General features: G+C 30.6%; 1 protein-coding gene across 1 annotated transcript in view; it reads right to left on the minus strand.

The window, feature by feature from the left end:
- The window catches only part of LOC143240243 (uncharacterized), a 35,055-nt gene that overhangs the window by 1,818 nt on the left and 8,876 nt on the right, over positions 1–24,361 (minus strand). The window contains exons 2-9 of the mRNA XM_076482379.1: positions 16,934–17,637; positions 14,360–14,620; positions 10,245–10,335; positions 5,288–5,639; positions 4,667–4,853; positions 3,009–3,733; positions 1,141–1,303; positions 126–311 (exon numbers count right to left, since the gene is read on the minus strand). Of these exons, the coding sequence (XP_076338494.1) occupies positions 126–311; positions 1,141–1,303; positions 3,009–3,733; positions 4,667–4,853; positions 5,288–5,639; positions 10,245–10,335; positions 14,360–14,620; positions 16,934–17,023 (2,055 nt within the window). The 5' untranslated portion in view covers positions 17,024–17,637. The remainder of the gene's footprint in view (positions 1–125; positions 312–1,140; positions 1,304–3,008; positions 3,734–4,666; positions 4,854–5,287; positions 5,640–10,244; positions 10,336–14,359; positions 14,621–16,933; positions 17,638–24,361) is intronic.

The raw sequence follows: 24,361 nt of genomic DNA on the forward strand, positions 1-24,361 counted from the left end.
ATGAGTACACAGCAAAAGTCTATCAGATGTACAAAAAAGTTGCAAAGTCACATCTCCTGTTTGAGATATTACTCTGTGTGTTTAACAAATTCTACCACCCAAAAGAAACAGTTACAAAACCATACCTCTTGTTTAAGTGCAAGTTTGTCACAGATGGTCAGAGCATTCACCATAGATTCCATTCCCATTTGTTGTGGAGCAGATTCATATGTGTTTTTAATTTCTTCTTTTATTTGTCGAGATTGTTCAATATTAACTGCTTCCAAACAGTGATTCTTTTCCCACAATTCTTCCACCCGTTTTTGCAGTAGCTGAATTCATAAAAGGCATATTAATGCAAAATTGAAACATGACATTTTTCTAATGGATTTTAAGTTAAATGAAAATCAGTTTTTGTTAATGTTTGTTAAGTGAAATGCCAGTGCTTTTGTTAATAATTTTTAACTTAAATGATACATCAGCTTTTGTTAATAATTGTTAAGTTAACCATCACATCATGTTTTGTTCATGTTTATATTATAAAAGTTAAGTGAAACATCAGAATTTGTCAACATATAAGTTACATGAAACGTCAGGTTTTGTTAATGTTTAAGGTAAATGAAAATCAGTTTTTGTTAATGCTTATTAAGTAAAATGAAAATTTAAAATTTGTATATTTTAAATTTATATTCACTTCAATAAGCCAATTTAGAACTGCAGACTTCTATATGTTGTAGTTTTAACAGTGAACTGTACTACTGTTCATTAGTCAACAATACAGTCTTCCAAGTGTTATATAGTTTAATATCTTGCAATCCTAGTGCACTCCAATAAACATTGACATCACAAGCTTCCACGTATCATATCTAAGTTTGCATTAGTGTTCATTAGTTTTACAATATTTATATAAAACCTTATTCTCCTAATTAAAGATTCATTTCCAGTTACTCAAATACAATATAAAGAATTTAAATATTGCTTTATTAACATTCACAATGTTTACATTTTACATGCATCCACATATTTAACATTATTAATCTTAACAAATCCATGTTTCTTGGTAGATTTTTGACAATGAAGAACTACAAAAAAAACCTGTGTATAATGTTCATTGCTTTGTTTTTTATATAAGCACTCTCCAACCAAGAAATCAAAACTTACATCCATTTCCTTCTGTTGGGATTCCAATTCTTCCTGTTGTTTCTCTGAGATTTCTCCAAGTTTGGCTGTTGTGTGCTCAAGAATATCTTCTTTAGCCTGCATTTCTTTCTGAAGCTGGTCTTGTTTTTCTTCCAAGAACTGTACTTTTTTCTTCAGACATTTACTAATATAAAATAAACACATGTAATAAAAGCATATATTCAAATATGCACATTAAAACAACAGAGTGAACTACAGACATAAATACATACAAGTTGTACTACATCACATGTTATTAAGACTGAATTTCAGGTATTAAATATTCTCATGAATAACATTAACAATTTAACAGGTGAGGGTCAAAATGCACAAGCCACACACTTTTACAGCATGCTTTTCAACGTCGCATTTTGTGCTTAATGTCATCAATAATCAACTGTTCATTTTACACTGCACTGCTGAATTACCAATGGTTTTGTTTTAAAGGAGTGTAAATACCAGATATAGTGTACAGGGATACTGTAATGGACCATAAATACACATATTTTGGAGGCCCTATGGATTATGTAAATACAATATGTAAACTCTACAAGTATTTTTATTTTTCACATTCCAATTTCTCAAACTATCAGTCAGACTGACATTGACAATTCAGACATTTCATGAGCATAAATACATTTGATTTTTTATTTATGTGTGCTATATTTATCTGTTTGAATAAAAACTTGTCATGTGTTTAGTTACAAGTGGTAAGTTGGCAATTCTAGTCAACATTTCTTCTTCAACATGAGGTCAGTCCAATGGACAAAATAATTCATCTAAGGATTTTATTTATATATATAGTTCATATAATAGAAAAAATGACCTTTCAGTTTACTTTCCAATATTTTTAGATGTTTATTTTCATGCCACATGTATCATTGACATCAGTTTGTTTTATGTTTTAGGACAATTCTTTAAAGTTTTTAGGTTTTTTCACCTTTGTGTAATAAAATAAACTTTTAAGAACTGTGAGATTTCTATTTGGGTGATCTATCATAAAAGTTAATCTTCTACACAAACATAACCACAATATATTAAATGCAAGGTGTGCATTAACATTCTTTTTTTAATTATTATCGGGGTACTTGATATAGAAGAGGTACTAACATGAAATAAATGTTATAAATACAATAATGGCCATGCTGTCTGTACAATTTGAAAACTTTAAATATAAAAAACAGTTTGGAAATTATTGTTTCTTGAGTGCAAAAGTATTTTGGTTTCTGTGTTGAGTTTTTCTTCAAGTCCCGCTAATCAAGAAGCAAGAGTTGGAAGTATTTTACTTCTAAAATGTTTATTAAATGATGCTAAAACAGAAATGAAGCTTTAGGTGAGCAAATAGATACAAAATATAATGGAAGATTTTTGTTATCCTTAAAAAATGTTATCATCAAAGAAAAAAACATTAACAGGAATTGATATGTGGAAAAGTACAGTCAAACTGTACACAGCTAAAAACAGAAGATTTTAAAAATATATTTATACAAGTTACAAGATTTCAGAAAATTAAGAATCTGTTTGTCCAATAAACCTAACAAGAGTAATATCAATCACAGTGATATATCTCATATGTATAAACAGTTCCCAAAACAAAATACAAAAGAATAAATAAATTCATAACATTATATCTTAAACATTATTATTATTTAACACTAAATGCTTATTCAGATTAGTTATCAGAATGATGATTAGTCTAGGTGAGAACTTGATACTCTCTCAAACCCACCACCAAAACCTCTGTACTGATTTTATTTAAATCAAGCAGAAATATAAATCAAATTACATCCACAATGGGCAAAATTCAACACACTGATAAATATTAGAAGTAGGCTTAAATCATAACTTACTTTTCCTCCAACACAGCAAAAAGTTGTGTTTTATATTTTTCATGCATTAAGTCTATCATCTTAGCCATTTTCTGAAAAAGCTGGTTCACTTTTTTCACTATGCTCTCCAAAGAACCACTGCGAGGCTGTTTACTAGCATTATAATCTTCAAGAACATCTTCATGTTGAAGTTTGTTAAGATCAGTCTGTAACCCATTCTGTTGTGGTTTTGCTGAAGTGGGACAGAAGGGCGATGCAAGGCCTATAGGCCTGAAGGCACTTCCAAGAAGTTTTTTGTCTGGAATACCAACATCTTTGAACAATAACTGTTCATCACAGGTCTGATCAGTTTCACCATTATAGAGTATTGTAGTCTTTTCCTCTTGGTGGCTGACAGCATTAGTTCTATATGTCTTTTGGTAAAGTTTTGGACTTGTTTCTTTTGAGGAATTGGTAGAGGAATGGAGGTCTGACTGACCTTTTGAACCTTCAAAGGCTTGAATCACTGACCAAACAAAGGAACCAGGTTTTTGGTTTTGTGATGCATTTGAAGGAATGTTTGCAACTGGCTTAGTAATGACTATTTCATTTTTGATGTCTCCACATCTTACCTCAGATGGTTGTTTTAGTTTATATTCTTTAAACTTGAAATTATCATCAATTTCTTTACTTTCTGTTTTTTCTGGATGTTTAACACTAGCATCTGAATCACTATCTTCAGCATCAGAAATAATCTCATCTAAGACCTAACAAAAACACTAATTACCAGTGGAACAAAAGGGTCAAATTATAACATATATGATACACAGTAAATACAAATTAAATATTTGTAAATTGTATGATCAGTAAATAAAGGAGCTGAACAAAAAAAGAAACCCAAATAGCTGAAGTTTTTTAATATCAAATCTCGTTTATTTTTTACTTATTCAATTCCAAGTTTAAGCAATAAAAAATTTGTTCAGGTCTATGAATAGATTTTTGTTTTCATTACCAATACTCTATAATGACTATTAATATATTTATTATTACAAATTTACTAGTCAAGGTATGATATATTTAAGTATTTAGTGTATCAACAATTTACAGCAAAAGCTAATTTGTTAAATACTGGGACATTTTAATACAGTTGAACTAGTTAAGTACCAGGACATATAGAATATTAATAGTTGAACTGGTTAAAACACCAAGACACATAAAATATTAATTTGACTGAACTAGTTAGATACCAAAACATATATAAATATTGAACTAGTTAGATGCTAGTACACATGGAATATTGAGCCAGTTTAATTAGTTGGATACAACAACATGTGAAATACTTAACCAGTTCAACTAGTTATGTACTATTACATGTAAAGTATTTAATATAGTTGAACTAGTTAGATTCTAGCACATGTTGTATCCTAAGATGAATAACCATTTAAGGTTCTATAATCGTTATTACAAGTCTGTAAAAATAATAATTATAATATTTTAAGATTAACATAAGAAATCTGGAACAATATCTAAGATATTCAAGTTCATGATATGTTAGTTTTCTAAAAGAAGGTTATAAACAAGTTAAGAAATTAAACTTAAAAACAAATACCATGCTTGCTTGCTAAATGAAAAACCTACACATTCAGAAAACTAACAATAAAATTTAAACATACTAGTGGCACCAAATGATTAAAACAAACCTCTTGGTTGAGTTGTAAGTCACTTCCAGCATACTCAACTATTGTGGTTAATAGGGCATTTGCATGATAACCAAGCTGTGTCAGAGCAAGAGCAATTGTACTGAGTTCAGCTCCTTGGCTCAAAAGCAGGTCTCGTGCTTGACCTTCAGATGCACTGATTTGGGCCTGCAGCACTTGATTTTGTAACCTGTTGATGCCAAATATACTCTTCACAAATGCAGAGAAATTCCTATCCCACCAAAGCTAAAATAAATATTTTCCAAAAGCTGTCATTATTAGTTATAACATAAATCTGAACTATTATTTTATCGACAAAACAAATCTCCTTATAAATCATAGTTTCAATTGTCTTAAATGTTCTTGTTAATTAATTTGGATTGCAATGTAACAACACACATTGTTTTCATTTGTTTAATAAATGCGAGTTAATTACTATTAAGAATATAAATGATTTATAATCTGAAAGTGCATTCACTATTAATAATAAAAAAAGAAAAGAGATAGTACAATGTTTTTTAACTGGTACATAATTTATTTAAAAGTAGGGAGAGAGATTAAAAGTATATCCAATACTATAGATAAAGCAAAGTATTAAAAAATTTGAAAACATATATCACAAACTCTTTGTCTTGTATTTTGGCATAAAGACATTGGCAACGATCTTTTAGCTCATCTATGTAACTTTTATCTTGATCTGCTTTCTCTCTTGCTAACAGTAATGATTGTTCCAACTCCTGTATTGTTTCTGTCAGCGTGGATCTCTCTACTTGAAGAAACTCAAGACTATCTCGACCTTCTGCTACATCTCCCTCAAGATCCTTGATTTGGCAATGCAGGAGGACATTCTGAGCCTCTGCACCTTCAAGCTGCCCTTGGTAATCATCAATAGCATCTCGACACTGCTGCAATTCACGATCACATGAACAAAGCTGCTCTTGCAATTGCTGAATCTTAATGTTTGCTTGATTCAACTCTGTAAAATGAAGAAGGAATATTTCAAGAAGTCCAGAGTTAAAAGTTAATTAGCTGCAGCAGAAGTTCAAGTTGAAGTACTTTCCCATTGTTAGAAATGTTCAGTTTCTAGAAAAGTATTCTCTGTAAACTTTTCCTTGGCTTTAATTGCAATTTTATGGTATTTGATAAAGGACCCTCAATGAGTGTAAAAAAGTAAAGAAAAATCAACATTTCTTTTCCCACTGTGTCAAAATCAACATGTTTGAGTGCTTGGTATATGTGTTTATCTTAGTAGAACTTTCAAGTAAGCATAACATTTCTCTATAAGTTTGATCTCAGTTTAAAGTTTACAAATGTAATTAGCAAGCAGTTTTAAGGTATGAACCAGACAGATGAGGTGAGAAACATCTTTTTACATACAAAATATCAACAAACTTCAATAACTTTGCAAGAATTTCCATTACACCCACCAAGCCCATGCCATAACCTAAAAATCTTTAATCTGAAAGCAAATAGATCTGAATACAAAGATGAAAGCAAAAATTGATAGCATCAGACTTTTCTAAAGTAAATATATAGTTTTAAAATATAATTGTCAAGTAGCCTTTCACTGGCCACACACACTTCACACTTTTATTATTTGTTTTAGCTCAAAGCCACATTCAGCTATCTGCTGTGTCCACTGAGAAGAATCAAACCCTGGACTTTTGCACTGTGAGTTCATAAACTTATTCCTGACCCACCAGGAGACAGGTGTTCACACTTTCAACCCTGTTAACAACAGCAATAAAAAAGGAAAATTTAAGATCAAACCACATAAAATACTGTGGGCAAATTAACTTCTGCAGTAAAAATATCTGTAACTAATATATCGTTAAATCTTTCATAACACATTTCAAAGAATTCTGATTAAGAGGTTATCACAAAGGATCATATATAAAAGTTTCAATGGTTTTCAAATGAGACCCAAAACTTGAGTCCTTTCAAATAGTTCACTATTTTTATTTAGGAGGATGAAGGGTTATATTTAATGAATGTAATAAAATATACAGGAATGGTTATTAATGTCACATAAACTAGATGTTCAATATGAGTTAGACTTGAAAACTTGCCAATCATAACCCCAGGGTTGTTGGTATCAGGTTATGATTGGCAAGTTCTCCAGGTTAACTTGTATTAAACATCCAATTTACATGATGTTGACATCTATAACCATTATTTCAACACACTCATTAAACATAATGCTCCTCAATGGATCCATTTTACTCCTCAAGAAGAACAGGGACATATTAAAAAGCACTAGAGTTTTGGGTCTGTTTGAAAACCACACTTTAAATAATGATATCACAGTAAGCATTCAGAAAAAAACAGAGAGGATAGCCACATTAATACACATTTTCAGGAATGGACAGAGAGTGGTTACACTGTTATATAATCTTATCAAAATCACCTCAACAAAAAAAGATTCAGAAGGTGACTTAAAGGAGTGAAATTAAAATTGGTGACCAAACTGGTAGTTATATTTATAGCAAGGAATTTACACCATATATTTATTAAGTAGTCAGTCCACAATATCTGTTCAATTTGGAATAAGATTGTAGGTACAACAAAATATTTGACCGAACTAATACTGAATCCTTCACTGGTTGCATTTTTTTTTAAACAGCTAAAGTGTTTTTGATTAGATATCACAACTTTTTGTCAACACACTTCAACAAATCACACAAAATAAGAAAGTAACACTTGATAGTAACCAATATTAACTTTAGAATTGCAACCCTATTGTTCAGAACAAATATTTGGTTTACAAAACCAACCAGATTCTTTTAAGTATATAGTGATATTTTTCCTCTCTAAATCAGGGTTAATAACTTCTTTCACAAATGCCATGGAAACTTGATTAACAGTTTCTTGTCATCACTCCCATGCAATCAGTACAGTTGTATCAAGCATTTGTGTTAATCACTTAAGCTAATATCATATGATGGTAAATACTCTTTATTTAGGAACAATGAATAATAACCATCCACCCATATGATTCTTTTGAAAACTTGAGCTAGCAACTACTAATCTAGTTTGTTTAGCTTAACCAATAGTTATGTATCTGCATGTCCTTTTTCCACAGAGTTCTCCTGCTCTAAATCAACCATCTTTAATTCAAATCATAAAAAAACTTTTACTTTAAGGTGAAGATGTAGCAAAAATGTTATACTGACAGCTCAAGTAATTTTTTGCTTAGGTATGCTAAAAATATTTGTCAAATTTGAACAGTTTTTGTTGAATAAGTTTGCACATGTGGCTAATATTTACACGAAATAAGACTCCTAAATGTAAGTTGTAAAGATCTATCAGTGTGCCAAAATTAGAAAAAAATTCCATAAAAGTTTCTCTATCAAATAAAACTTCCATATTTTTAATGTGAAGAAAAAATAAATAAAAGGAAGAAAATCAAAATTGTAGATGTTAACTTTCAAGTATTTCATAATGTGGTGCCTTGAAATTTGATATGTGAAATAAGAGTCCAGTAAAACAAATTTACTGAAAATATGTGATAGTTTGGATTACCACAGACTGAACTACAGAGGGTGTAAATTCATTAAACTATCACTCCTGTGTTTTGCAGGTTGTTTTTTGCTGCAAGACATACAACCATGTGTCTTGTTTTATTAATAAATAGCCATTGGTAACATTATAATACAACATATTACATTATAATAGGATTTAAGGAGAAACAACTGATGATAATACAGTAGAATGTAAGGAAAAAAAAAAAAAAGAGTGCCTATATCACAAAAGTAAGGAGAAGAGAATGGATATACTGTAATAGGATTTAAGAACAAATGAGTAATTATATATACACACACACACACACACATACTTAAGAGTTAAAGAGTAAGTAATGAGAAGTTAAATTGAAGAATAAGCAGCAAATGATTATATTACTGTGAGAATAAAGGTATATGAAACAGTAGACATTATGCATGCATTTTTGAAATTAACTGAAAAAAGACTAAAGAATTATGTACATGATACACAGGTTGTAAACAAAATTCAGTTACAACCAGTCCTGTATTCTAAGAGTTTGTCTAATGTTCAAGTGAAAGGATAGAAGAAAAATTTTATAGTTCCAAGAAAACAATTCTGTAAACATTATATTTTAATGAAAATTTAAAGTAATCAATATATTCATCCACAATCAGATACATTTATTAGCTTTAATTTGTTTATACATCTTGGACTATAACTCTTAGCACACAACTGTTTCTAGCCTTGTGCTGCAATAAGACTTATTTTGCCTTTCAAACAGGATACTAATTGAAAACAAATCCTTTTTTTTCTCCATAAATAATTTGTGTACAAAGGTGTATAGTAATTCAAATCCTACCCACTTATCAGCTGAACAAACCTTAAGCCTATTAAGTTAGCACTATAACACCATATTTGTATTGACCTCAGGTTACAGAAAACCAGTTTGACATAACTGTAAATGTTCTTGTAGGTGTTGGAGGATGAGTCACAGCTTAGATGTTATTTGACTTTTCTGAACTTTTATATGTATTGCTCATAAATTCTTCACTAACCTATCTTCTTACCTTTTTAAGCAGATGTGCTTACCACCCACATGATTGTAAAATCTTTATGTATATAATAATCACTCTTGACTTATTAAAGTCCTTGTAAGGAATAGAAACTATGACTGATAAAGGTTCTCTTCACATGGTGTATAAACAAGCTTGGTTGACAAGATCATCTTAATTGTATAAAAAGCTTAATGAATTTAACTGTCTATAAAAGAAAACAACTTCAACTTGTTCAAAAGAAATGCAAACATGGTTTTCAACAATAAATACTGATACATATTTTAAAAATTAACTCTGAACAACAGCTCCAAGTGCAAAAAGTGTATATCAGTGGGGTTATGCCTACAGGCCATGAGTGATTACAAACCCTTACTCAAATGCTTTCCATAAATTGTTAGAATAATACCAAGTCCACGTAAAAACATTTCATTAAATATGTACGAAACATACATCTGTATTGAAAATAAATAAATTATACACAAGTAACAGCAGAAGTTTAATAATACAAAAAATGAAAGGCATTCAATTATTATTATGTGCATGATTGTTTTGTTAACCCACTAATAATAATAAAAATACTTTGTATTCTAATAGTGTCCCTCCAAAAACATTTATTGCATGACATTGCAAATATACAATTTATTGAAAATACACAGCAGACATAATAATCGTATCTATCAGTAACATAATACAACTTCTAATTTAATCTATCTTCTGGCTTCTGGGTAGTAAGTTTGAATAAACAAAATATCAAGTTACATGCAGTTCAACATTTACTCTGTTGGTCCTTGAATTCTCTATGAGTAATCAACCAAATAAAAACATATTTACCTTACATTTAATACAACTTCTGATTTAAGCTTAATGTCTGTCCTTCAGCTTCTCTACCGTGGGAGATACAGTCCAAGATAAACCTTGTCTAGCTTAGATGTAGTACCACTTTAAATCTGGCTTTTGTGTTTATCTTCTACCTTTTTTAGTAAATATACAGTCCAATAAAAAAAACTTGTTTCTCTTATACATAGTACAATTTTTGATCTAACCTTTCTGTTTGTCCTCTAGCTTCACTAAGAGGTAAGAAATTTGCTGTAAAGCATCTTCTATCTTCACTTCTGATGTTCCACAACTCATAATCTACAAAAAGCAGAATTATTCAGTGAAGCAGTCATTTTATATTTAATAGAACCTGTGTTCAGTTTTCATTACTGAAGAAATAAGGTAATATTTCTGTAGAAAAATATCTGGCTCCTGACAAGTGATATTCCTACCTTAAAAATAACAGAGGAATGGTTCAAGTGTAAAAGTGTCTGGTATTTTTACAAAAATTCTGGAAACATAGGGAAAAAAACTGTTACAAGGCTTATCAAGAAACATTTTTGATATAAGTGAGAACTTTATTTCACAGTAATTTTCCTGAAATAAAACTCAGGTTACAAGAAATATTGCAGGCAACCTTTTAGTCTTTTTATATAAAACATGTACTTAAAAAAATACAAGAATACATTAACTCTTTGAAAATAATCTGCTGATTTACACCTATTAAGTATGTTTTTAGATTTTTTATTCTGATGATTTTATTTGAAAAAATTAATTGAATGATTTTAAATACATTTTTATTGTCTATTTTCACTGTCTCAAACAAGCAAGGGGAACTTTAGTCCATATAAAGGTTAATAAAGTATTTTGTATTTGTTTGGTACTGTTATTATTTTATCGTTAAATGTTACTAGAAAAATAAATCTAATAAGAACCTTTGATGAAATATTTTTAATGGATAGAGTCTTATTCATAACAATTACAACTAACAGTTGCAGGTCTTTCAGTGTCTTTGGACATGTATATTTTGTTTAAATACCTGGTTACAGAAAAAAAAAATAGAATTGTTATAAATGCAGAAACTTAATATCTTTCAAATTTTTGTAGTTCAATTTTATTTCTTCTAGTACTATAAAAGAATAACAGAACTGTTATGCTAATGAATTCATAACAGAAGTTAAATCTTTTAATGGAACTGTGGTCCACAATGCAGTAGTCAAATGTTTGAATGTTCTTTACTTGTTCACAGTTTCTAAAATAGGTTGATTATTTTTTATGATTCAAAACATGTGTTTCTTATTATTAGTACTTATATTTTTAATTTTATCAAATAAAATATTTAGTAATTTATTTAATAAAATTGCTAGTTGTTTAATAATTGTTTTTCTTGAACAAATCTGAGCTTAATCAGAATTTATAAAGTTCAGGAACATAAAAATAAGGTAAATCTTCAAAAAAATTTCATTTAGAATACAGTTATTTATAAGCTTTTATGAAATTATTAATTGCTGTATCTTTAGATTTGTTAGTAAGTTTAAATACCTAAGTACTATTGATTTCTTTTATCATAATTAATGCATAGAACCTTTTACAAAAGAAGCAAAAATTACAGTTAGCTTTATCAATGGAAACTACATTTTTCGGTAATTCTTGGATCTCATTTTTGAACTGATGAAATAATAAATCAATAAAGCATTTCGTTAATTTTATATGGGACAATTTGTATCTTATTTTTTAAGTACATAAAACTTCCATTCCAAAAACCATCTAGATGGGTAAGATGTAATAAAACTGTCTTTCAAAATATAATCATTAATATTGTTTTCAATATATTTGAGAATATTTTGCTTATTACATTTTTTGACAATTCTGTATTCAGATCCTTTTTTGAATATTCCACATAATAGTTTATTATTTATAATTTCCATGTTACCAGTAAGGAATCAATAAATAAATTATTTTCACACTCATAAGGTAAGTTATTAACTTTATCTACATTTAAATTAACTTTTAAAACTTTTATCATAGTACAGTAAAGACTGTCCAAGCCAGAAATTGCATGAAACAGAAATCTGTACAAGCTGGAAATATCAAAATTTTGCAGCATTATCTTAAGATTTCTCTTATAAAAGGCTCTCTATATGGCAAAACCTGCATAACATAGACAGAAAACTATCTTTCACCTACCTCATCTGTCATCTATCAACAAGGTGGAAAAATTGTTTTTGATTAAACATCAATTTCTTATTTAATCAATAATTTCTTTAAATATTAATAAATTCTTGTTTAATTAATAATTTGTTTAAAAATCAATAAATTCTCTGACATATGTTACAGTAAGTATTGTAAATATGTTCTGTTCTTTTTTCTGCCATCATTATTTTTTGCATTGAAATTAAACAAAAGAATGGAACCAGAAAAAAGGAATATTATACTTTTCCTAGACAATGCAACTTGTCACTCAAAAGTTCACCTTTCAAATGTTTGTTTAGTCTTTCTACCTTCATGTACAACAACATTTCTACAGCCACTAGATGGAATTATACAGTGTATAAAACTGAAATACAGAAAATTGATGCTTCAGCATATTATTGCAAACATGGATGACTGTAAGAGAGCATCTGAAATGACCATGAAAATAGATGTGTTAAATGCAATTGCATTTTTAAGTCATTCAATCAAATGCATAACAAAGTGCTTTTAAAGCCATGGATTTATTCTTGATAATGGTGGAGACTGTGGAGAAGTTGTTTGCTATGACAATTCTATCGAAATTTAAACTCTGATTGAGAAGATTGATGCAGATGATTCTGTTAAAGCAGAAAATTTTGTCAATGTTGAAAAGAATGTTTTAACAGAAACTGATGAAACTTGTTTATAATAGGATCACAAGATGGTAACAGTGTGAGAGATTCAGAAGATGAACAAAATGGAAAAGATAGTGAGGAAATAAAAATTCCTACTTCATCACAAGTGTTTAGTTATATTAATGCTATCAAATTTTATGCAAAAATGAAAGGGGGAAAATGAACTTCATAAAAAGGCCATAGAATTGGCATTCACTTTTAACCACATGAGAAAGCCCATTTAAAAAACAAAACAAATAAATTTGATTAAGATTTTTTGTACTTGTGTATATTTTGAATGTCTATTTTTGTTCTTATTCTAATAAATATAGCATAAACAATATAATAACTTTATTCACAAATGTCTTACTTCCCTTGAGTCAAGCAAGTATAACGTTCCATCAAAAATTAAATATGAATAAGGAAATGCATGTTCACAGTCTAAGCCAAAAAGATCTGCTTAAGCCAGAAATTTTACTCAGTCCCTTGCAATTCTGCTTTAGACAGGTTTTACTGTGTAATAATGAACTGATTGAAACTTCATATCTTTATTAATGGTAGGCTTTAAGTTTTTACAAGAAAAAATACCATTTTTTATAGACTGATGAATAATTTTAAAAATCTGCAAGTTACTGAATAATTTATCTTTAAAATTAATTACCAAATATGTAGTTTTAAGTTGCAGTTGCTCTTTTTCAAAACTTCATAAATCTTTAACTTTCAATTTATATTTTACAATGTCCAAAAATAAGTTATTTGCATGATCATTTTGAAAATCAAATTTTTTTAGTATATAAACATGGTCTTATTTTAAGAAGATTAAGTTGATAAATCTTTCCAAAAAAAATTTACTTACACTAATACTAGAATAGAAAAAAAAATACTTAAATTAGTACAAAAGTCTGGCAAATCAACCCATTTTATTTTTCTTTTATGCCTTATTTTACTATTTTTATGAAAAAGTTATCTATAAAGAAAAAACTGACAATAAAGTAATTATAACTCAAATTCAAAGCAGTTGCATTATTAAAATCTTGGTTTAATACATAAGGATACAAAGTTCTTAATTTAAAAATATAAAAGTTCTCTTATTGAAGTCTGTTGGTGTTTTTATTAACAATTTCTAATACAGTTATCTTAACAAGAGGATGAATTCTAAAATGCTTTAATTCTATGTAATTCATTATATTGTTTTTAACTTGAGATCTATGCAACTTTCTACATACATGCAATGGATCTAACGTCTGACCCACATATTCCATATTACATTTCATATAAAGTTAATAGATAATCTATATTATCTATTTTTCAAAAAAATTTTTATAAGTAATAAGATGAAAAAGTACTCAGAGCACTTATTATAAAGCTATATACATATAGCTTTATTAAAATAAAGATAATTAAGCAGTGATCAGGAATGCTAAGCTGGCCAATTCAATAAAAATAATCTAGATTTAGTAACAGAACTTCTTTCCAATACCAGTACTAAAACATACTTGATGCCAATATTTCCGCTGGAATAACCGAGCTTCACCTTGCAAACGAACCACCTCATCTCGATAACCTGTAATCAGATTTTCTTGCTCTTTCAGTTGCTCTTTAAGTCTGTTTTCTCGTTCACAGATTTCTTGTTTTGTTTGGCTGGTGTCGAAGTTAGGAGCTGAAGCACCAGGAAAATCCTTCTTTGAGCTTGGAGAACCAAAAGAATGAGCAGTCGCTAATTCTATATGTTGGACTCTCAGACGAGCATATTCCATCTGCAGACAGAGTAGAAGTGTCAGAGACAAACTTATTCTGCATACACACATGCACACACACCCATTTGCAATTTATATCACAAATTTATTTTTTTATTTTATGAGAACAGGTTTATTGAAAACTACATAAACCAAGATATTCTTGCCTTAACGTACAGATATATAGATGATTTAATTAGTATAAATAATTCTGAAATAAATAATGTTAACACATTTTATCCAATAGAATTAGAAATTGATAATACTTCAATATCTAATATGGAAGCACATTATTTAGATACAGAAGTTAAAATAATTGATGAGAATATGAATATAAATATTTTTGACATAAAAAATATTTTGCTTTTCCAATATATGATTTGTCCTTTTTTTATAGTAATGTATCATACCCTTCTGTTTATAACTTCACAATTATTTCAATTTTGTAAAAAGTGTAAAAAATTACAATATTTTATTACTAATGTTGAAATATTGATACAAAAATGAATATTAAATAATATTCTTAATAAAGAAACTTTAAATAAAATTATTAAAATAATAATAAGTAAAAGAATGTATTAAATAAATAAAAAGAAATAAAAATTAAAAAAGTTTTACTAAAAATTTCTGATAACTATTTTTAGTTGTGAATAAGGTCATTAAACAACTTGGTACTGCTTTATGGGAATGAACACTTAACTGTACATAAAGGCTTGTTCAGAGTATGAAAATTATGGTAGACTTTATGAGTGTGGATTTGAAGTTATACTAGATAACTGGTTGGGACCCTTCATACTAGCATAACACATCTACTGGACTACTAATTAATGCCTTACAACCATAATAGGGGCTGAAATGCTAACTTCAAGAGGTAAGTTTATTTAACTTACTAACCCCTAAACAGTAGTACCTAATTTTAATTTTTTTTCTTCTTCTTTACTCTGGAGAACAGTCTGCAGATAGTGAAGGGTGATATAGATGTGGGATATTGTGGGCATGAGCACCCACATCTTACTCTCTTAATTTCTATTTCTAAATTCTATTTCTTTATGTGAAACTGGCAAATGAGTTTAAGACTGATAGATGGTGTATCCCCACCACAATGTAGGTCCTACTTCTACAACTGCCTCCAAAACATAGGGTACATTTTATATCCCACATTATAGCCTGTACTCTAAGGATCCTTTCAACTGGTGTAGCATTTTTTTTTATTTCAGCTTGTTTTTGTTCATAACAAACATTAGTCAGAGGTTTAGATTTACTGTTTTTAACGTAGTCTTTCCTTTTGATTTTGTTTTATTTAACTTAACTCTTCAGTGTTAATATTCTCTTTACTTTGTGTGTGTGTGTGTGTGTATTTCCCTCAAAGAACAAATTTTCTAACTACATCTAGAATAGAATCAAAGACAATTAAAAAACTGTAGAAAAAAGTATAAATACTTAAATGAATTAATTATCCCATTTTCTTACCAATACTATACACTTCTTATGAAACAGACTTCATAAATAATGTAACATAAGAGTGTTAATATTTCTTTATTCATTATTTCATAGACATTTGTACATAATCAGTATTAGGATCAGTAAGCACAATGTGCTTACTTTATCATGAATGCCAAGAGGATTAATGATCATTTCCTGTAACCACTAAATAAAATTTCATTGGAACTTTTTGAGTTGTGTTTACAGCACAAGCATCAAATATAGAAACAAACCGATTACATTAATCCCATTTCATTGCCCTATGCCAAAATGGTTCATAAAATTTGAATTTATGACAAAGCTTGATGTTATGTTCTAATTAATTGAAACATGTATAACATTTAATAACTCTGCCAGTGAAACTTTCAGTTGATCTTTTATCATCAGTACACTTACATTAACAACGAAATAATTTAATATAAGCTTAACATTTTTAGATTACACCTTAACATTTAAAAATTGACTGCCTCTTATCATTTGAACAATAAATCCAATTATAATTCATGTACTTCTTTAAAACCTGAAAAGTAACAATAATTAAGACTACTAAAAGTCAGGTAATTTTAAAATCATGACAGTTATTCACTTTTGCTGGGTATAAAACAAACTTATCACACTTTTTCCATGTTTCTTCTGCTTACTTTCACTGTACAACTTAAGACAACCATTTTAATTAATTATTTATATTTCCTATCTTCTTTATTAAGTACAACTTAAGATATTTTAAATAGCTTTCGATTTTCCTCATTTTAAATGGTTCACTACCATGTTGCCCATTTATTTGCAAAGATATAACAACAGTTTAAACAATTTATGGTTATGCTACTCATAAAATTTTAGTCTATTTTTTACCTGGAGTTTTTCATGTTCTTCTGTTAACCTCTTCAAATGTGGTTTCAAGTCTTGAGTCTCTTTAGCACCTTTAGCCACGTCTCCTCTCATGGAATTGTTTCGTTCACTATGAACATTGTTCGGGGACCTTGTGAAGTTGGAGAAACTGAGCAACTATCAGGAGTTTCAGCAGGCAAACTGCACGTAGAGATATTCATGGAATCTTCATCCACAACTTTCACAGATACATTCTTTACCTGTTTTCGTAAGTCTTCAGCACTGATGGCTCGATTATACACAGTTTTGAAAGCTCTGTTGCTTGTTGTACCATCATCTACATCCTTGTTTACTGTAACAATATTCAACTTTGGCTTAGGTGGAGGAATAGGTTTATGGAATACATAGAGAGGCTTTACTTTCTTTTTACTAGCTGCTGTTCCCTGATCATTATTGGCACTTGTGTTTGGCAAAGTAGCAGACTTTGGCAATCGAATGCTGCTATGTCGAGTGAGAGAATTAATAGAATTATCATTCTGTTTCTTTCTTGATGGAAGTCGTAGACTTTTAGAGCGAGAAAATGGACTACTGCTGGTTGCAGTGAGTTTGAGTTGTTGCTGATCTGTTGCCATGGTCCCTTCTATCACATCATCTTAGTCCGAGTTATGATACAGCATCTTAGTCTGAGTTACGACACACTTTGACACACATGCTGTATGGTACTAGATCTGTAATGAATGTAAGAACAACCTTACTCATTTTTGCTACTACAATTTAGATGTGTAACAATACAAGAAAAACTTCATTAGTAATACCATACACTCACAAATAATATATAATACATAGTTAAACTTACTCAAATAACATGAGGACCATCATGTTACAACTTATAGAACAAAATTTTCTATTCAAAGATGGCAGAGGTATTGCAACATAAATCTTTACCTATAAATGAAACAAACAGTATAACATGACTCTACCTAGCACTATTACTGTAATTCAAGATAACCCTTTATCTATATATAACATATACATTACAACACAATTCTCTTCTTAACACTATTACTGTGATTCAACATACCCCTCTCTCTATAGATATAAAGAGTACAGAATAATTCTCTATGCAATAATATTGCTGATTTGACATAATTATGACTACAAATGATACAAACAGTGACACAACTCTCTACACAACAATAATTCAACATTTCTTTCTAGCAACAGGTGATACAAAAAAGTGCAACAGAACTCTTTACATACTAGTATAGTGATTTAGCTCATCACACTACAAGATACCCTTGCAGCATTTGTCACACTTTTCACTTTCCATTTTGTGTCTATGTTCTGACAGACAGACAGCTTGCATGCTCATCAAAATCTAATTCCATAATCACATTTCTCTTCAGCATTCTCACCTACACAAATTTCCAACAACACTAAAATGTTCCAATGTTTTTATCTGCACAGATGTTATGCAACAATAAATTTCTCCAGTGTTTTTACCTACACAACTGTTCAGCAACGCTGCAGAATTCGTCTACAGTATTCTTACATGCACAGAGCTTTCACATGGCCCTCTACCATGTTTTAACTGCACAGATGTTTAACAACACTACAGTAAAAATATTCTCCAGTGTTCTTACCTGCATAAATGTTCAACAATGCTGCATTAAACGTCTACAGTATTCTTACATGCAACATCTTCCACAACACTTAAAATTCAATCTTGTATTTTGTAGCTCGAAATTCTAACTACTCCAATCAGAAAATGACAGCTTGTGAATTCTTCATTGAAATTACCTGTGTGAGATCTAACACCACACGAAGTTCTATATGGTACGAGAACAATGCTGTAAGTAGTATTCTAATCAAGCTCAAGTGACCCGTATCGCACAGTTTCCTCTTCTCACCCTTCCTGGGAGCGCTAGTAGGCCGCACGAGAAGGAATTCTCCCTTACAATGGCTGAGGACGACGATAAACCGCCGTGACATACAGCGTGTAGAAATTCTTGTAGACAACTGTATTCGTGCAGAACGTGCTTACGTCGCTGTCGTGACGGCATCCTTGATGGACATACGTCAAGAGGAAGGTTAAAACATCTCGAGTTCCATTCTCAACATAATATTTGAACTGAACTTGAAAATCATTAAAACTACTTAAATTTTATGATGTTGTAAAAGCCATAATATTAAAGGCAATACTTCGAGTGAGTAACATAAAGAAACAACATTATACAGATACAACCATACCGGTATATTTAAAATATATTTATTTCGAGACTTACTGATACATGCTGAATATAGATACAATTTTGCCAGTAAATGCTGGATATAAAGTTATAACGTTATCAGTACATAATGGATATATTAGTTATAACTTTAGCGGTAGATGCTCGGTATATATACTTAAATAATACATGCTGGTTAATTATGCCCTTAACAATACACGCTAGTAATACACCTCAAATTCTGCTGATATCAGCTGGAGGTATAGTTACGTTATATGTGTAAGCTGAACCTGGAGTGTTGATTAACGTATTGCTTTTGTTTACGGCAAGCTTACTGCCACTAGTCAGAAGTTAACGTCCATGAAAAAGGCTGATATAGAATTTAAACCCGAACAAGGAATACGTGAACAAACGATACAAGAGTTTCTTTACCAGAAGAAAGTCGATGAAACTATACCAAAAGTTCGTTTTCTCTTTTGTTCTTATGCACAAAGATGCACAATATTTAATTTGTGATGTGACCACTGCAAGGATCAAACCTCGAATTTTAACAAAGCCCTCCAGAGCTTTTTAAGAAAATTATGTTGCAATTTCTTTTCTTTACATGCATGTTTTAAAAGCACAAATTTAATTTTAACTAGTCTCACAAAGTACTTTAAATACAACAATATAAAATCCAAACTTATTCTGGTTGTATAACCAGGATAATCTGGTTTTTGTGAACAAACTATCGTATAAAAATTGGCGAGACGTTTTTCTTTTTTTCTCAGCATTTTCTCATGCTGAAACAAACGTTAGACACTATATCAAACTTGATCTACGAAAGTGTTGTTGGCAAATATGACAAAAATAGCCGTTTTTTTTCCAGAGAGTGTGGCTTATGAAGATAAAGAACAAGCCATGCAATCAAACAAATGGATTAAACTAATCTACAATTAGTATATTATGCACCCTACTCATGTCTCATACTCTGTTGATCTACTGAACCAAAGTAGATAGTAAAAAAAGAAAACGTTCACCTTTTTAATATTTTCTTTTTACGTCATGCTTAAATCTAACTGTTCATTTAAAACTATGGTAGTTCTGATCTCTTTAGAACTTTTTTCAGTTTGAGCGCCATCAACAACTGATAATTTAAAAGACGAGATTCATTCCTTCATCAATGAATCACTAACGCCCTTTAATTTTATTAGAAGCACAATTCAGTTCTTGTAAGGTAATACCTATTTTTTTTTTCATCTTGTAATAACCTTTCATAACAGGGCTAACCCATACGTTTTATATGCAAACTCGCTATCGGAATGGTCAAGCTAAAGAAAAACAAAAAAGTCTCCGGCGTTCTTGTTTAACCATGGTGGGAAAAATGTAGGTATACCAGTATCAATTATCATTCATCCCAGTTGCGTCAACTATAAATATTGCGAAATACTGCTCACGATAACTGCACCAAATAAACACTATAATATGTAAATAAACAAGAATGTTTTTGTTGTTTTTTTCCGAAAAAAGTATAATATATATATATATATGGCTAATGATTTGTCCTGGTAACTGTGTTACTGACAGAAGATGCAGTTCTCTGGTGACAATATAGGCAGTAATTTTTGTTTTGTTTTTTAATTTCGCGCAAAGCTTCACAAGGGCTATCTGCGCTAGCCGTCCCTAATTTAGAAGTGTAAGACTAGAGGGAAGGCAGCTAGTCATCACCACCCACCGCCAATTTTTGGACTACTCTTTTACCAACGAATACTGGGATTGATCGTAACATTATAACGCCCCCACGGCTGAAAGGGAGAGCATGTTTGGTGTGATGGGGATTCCAACCCGCGACCCTCAGATTACTAGTCGAACGCCTTAACCCACCTGACCATGCCGGGCCAATATAGGCAGTAATGTCTAATGACATATCATGTTTCTTGTTAAGATAGAATGTGGTTGCTTAGGTTATTCTGAAAACTGGTCTGCGCCAGCCACTCCTTCGTATTAAAAGAGGTTATAGGTGGAGAAAATAGGCAAAAACTTAGACAAGTAGATAAACTGTTTTTGTATATTCATCTTTTATAAATTCTGTATTTAGTAAGTCCTGTACTTAGTATCTAAATATAGTCATGAAAAATAACAACGGTAGATCCTTCCAGTTGCTCCTCTTAACAATCCTTCTACTCTGCGGTGACGTTCTCACCGTTTTAAAGATAGCAGGTGCTTTTCAATCCGTATTTTGACATTGTAAAAAAAACAAGACAAAAACTATGAATTCAACGACCTTTTCTTTGCCAGGAGGATTATGTGTTAACAGCCACAATGAAAATAGGTTACCCGCTGATGTTACAGCCTAACAAGTGAAGTTTTTTTCGCGTGTCAGTTCATTAAAAAACATTCGGCTCCACCGTATCCACTCTCACAATACAAAGGAAGAATCTGAACTACTGGGCCAAGCAAAGTTCAAAGTCCTTGATTAATGCCTTCATATGTAGGTCATTGGTAAACGTTCAAATCTATACACACATACGTAAAATGTCAGTAAGACGAGAAACAAAGGCTTATGTAGAAATAAAAATCATATAACCGAGTAGAGAATTAATGTTAACTGTATAAAATTAACACACATCTCTTTTAAATAACACAGATATTACTAATGTCATTTGTACGGATATATGCAATATATTTTAACGTTTGTTTGAATTTGAGCGTAAGGATACATAATGGGTTATTTGTGCTCTGCCCACCATGGACATTGAATCCGGTTTCCGCAGACATGCCGCTTTGCCACTGATGGGCATACGTTAACGTTGTATATAATTTAACACAATTTACAACAAAAATTTGTAGAATATTTCTAAAAACACTTATTTTAAATAGTATGTCATGTAACATAACTTGCGCAGCTTCTCATTGTGAATGACATAAATATTCTTGCTTTAAAAAAATCTCTAATATTTTTGAAATATTACTTCTAGTGCTCATGTTAGTATCCAACACCTACATTTGTGGCGAATCAACATCACTGAGCAATCCTACATAAGAAAACGCCAGATCATCTAAACAAAGTATGGCGAATGCTTCTTTGAAGACGTAATGAACTACCAACGAACTTATTAACTAATGTAGTCGTGACGTTTTCCTCAAACAAGTTCTCTTTGGAAAACATTTCACGGTTGTGTTTCCATTAGAGCCACATATGTTTTTCCCCTCCCCGGGTACATGTTCTATATTTCTGTAACGTATAACAATTACCTGTCATAATTGCTATTAAATACAAAACGATGTCAAACATTAAGTAACAATCCAACCAGAAAATTAATTTTAACCACAGATTAGTACGTTCTATTATCACATCTTTGTATGTATGCTGCGATCTTATCACAATTTTACATCTATACATTAGTATTTTATTATTATGTTTTTGTGGGTGTTATATCATCTTATCACAAAGAACAATAGGAACACATTTTCGATCTACACTAGTGTTTTATTGTTATATTTTGTAGATATGATACCGTATTATCAAGAGTTTTTTATCTATTTTTATTATTATACTTATTTGAGTATTGTGATGGCTATAGGAATGATAAACAATATTTACTTATTTCCCAAATATAAATTAATGAATAAAAAATAAGTATGAACAGCTAAAGGAGAATATAAATAAAATAACTTTTATTGACAAAAATTTTAGCCTCACTGTCGTTTAATTGTTGTTACGAACCATCATCACAACAAAATAGTATTTCACTGATGTCGTTATTACAATTTACATACGCTTTAGCTGCAGTCACGTGGTACATTACGATTGCGACTTAAGCCTCGTGTAGGGGTGAACCTGCATCTGGTTAATAATAACTTTAAGGATTTAATTATTATACCTTTCTTCACTTTTCTTCGTGTGTCATCTAATTATTAATGTAGATTTGAACACTATGGAAATTGAAAGCGTTTGTTTGTTTTGTTTTTAATTTCGCGCAAAGCTACATGAGGGCTATCTCCGCTAGCCGTCCCTAATTTTGCAGTGTAAGACTAGAGGGAAGGCAGCTAGTTATCACCAACCGCCGTCAACTCTTGGGCTGCTCTTTTACCAACGAATAATGGGATTGACAGTCACAGTATAACGCCCCCACAGCTGAAAGGACAGGCATGTTTGGTGTGACGGGTATTCGAACCCGCGACCCTCAGATTACAAATCAAACTCCTTAACCCATAATTGAAGGAATGATTTCTATTAATATCCTATTAGTAAACATACGGGGCCCAAATATGACCCTTCGTTTGTTTTTCCTGTATAAAATTTCTAATAATAGATTTAAGCTTATAAATAGGTCTTGAATAAGAAAACTTGCCTATTTACCAGAAATGGTAGCTTTCAATGTGGTTTAAATACAAAACGTAAAATAAAATCAATATTACTTCTAGACGTTTTTTCTCGTGTTTGTGTGTGTGTGTGTGGTGTGTTTAATTTGATTGGAAACAGTAAAAAATATAAGAGAATTCATCCATTGTTTTAGTTTATCCATTCTTTGTTAGGACTGAAATTATGATGCTGGACCAACTATACATTGACACTTCCCTCCGTTTCCTTCTGCACACCTAAACAACAACCAATTACCTATGCTCATCCTTCTAAGTCAGTTTATCAGTCAAATGGAAGAAATGTTCAATTTCTAAATGTTCTGATAAGCTGTAGCGAGTTCCCGCACCAAGATGTGTTTAAAATCAAAACAATAAGAATTAGTTCTACTTGTTGGACTTTGACCATAACTTGGCTCGTAAATAAAAAGTTCCAAATATACATATGTGTAACACCTGTAATAATTCTGAAAGTCGTAATAACTACGGTTCGTCAAATCATGCGTGTTTGATATAAACTGTACCTTCAAAGGTCATATGTTGATCACATTTTGTAATGATCAAATTCATTTTAATAATCTACGACATTGCCGTGGCAAAGGAGGGAGTAGGTATCCCCAGTTTTCAATTTATTAAAAATGTATCGAAATTAGGAATATTACTCTCAGGAAACGCAGGAGAACGGATAAAATTTAATCCAGGTCCCAATACCTTTTATAATCCTAATGCGAGCCCAGCACCTTGCCCATAATGGGTGCACATTTCTTTAGTCAAATACACCATGGGCTCTCCACAATTGTAATTTCCCTCCTACATTTCTGAAATATTTTTTATATAAAAACACTGCATTTTTTATTTCTTTGGTGAAGATTGTATAAAATAT

Source organism: Tachypleus tridentatus, chromosome 13, assembly GCF_004210375.1.
Source record: "Tachypleus tridentatus isolate NWPU-2018 chromosome 13, ASM421037v1, whole genome shotgun sequence".
NCBI classification, from domain to species: Eukaryota; Metazoa; Arthropoda; class Merostomata; order Xiphosura; family Limulidae; genus Tachypleus; species Tachypleus tridentatus.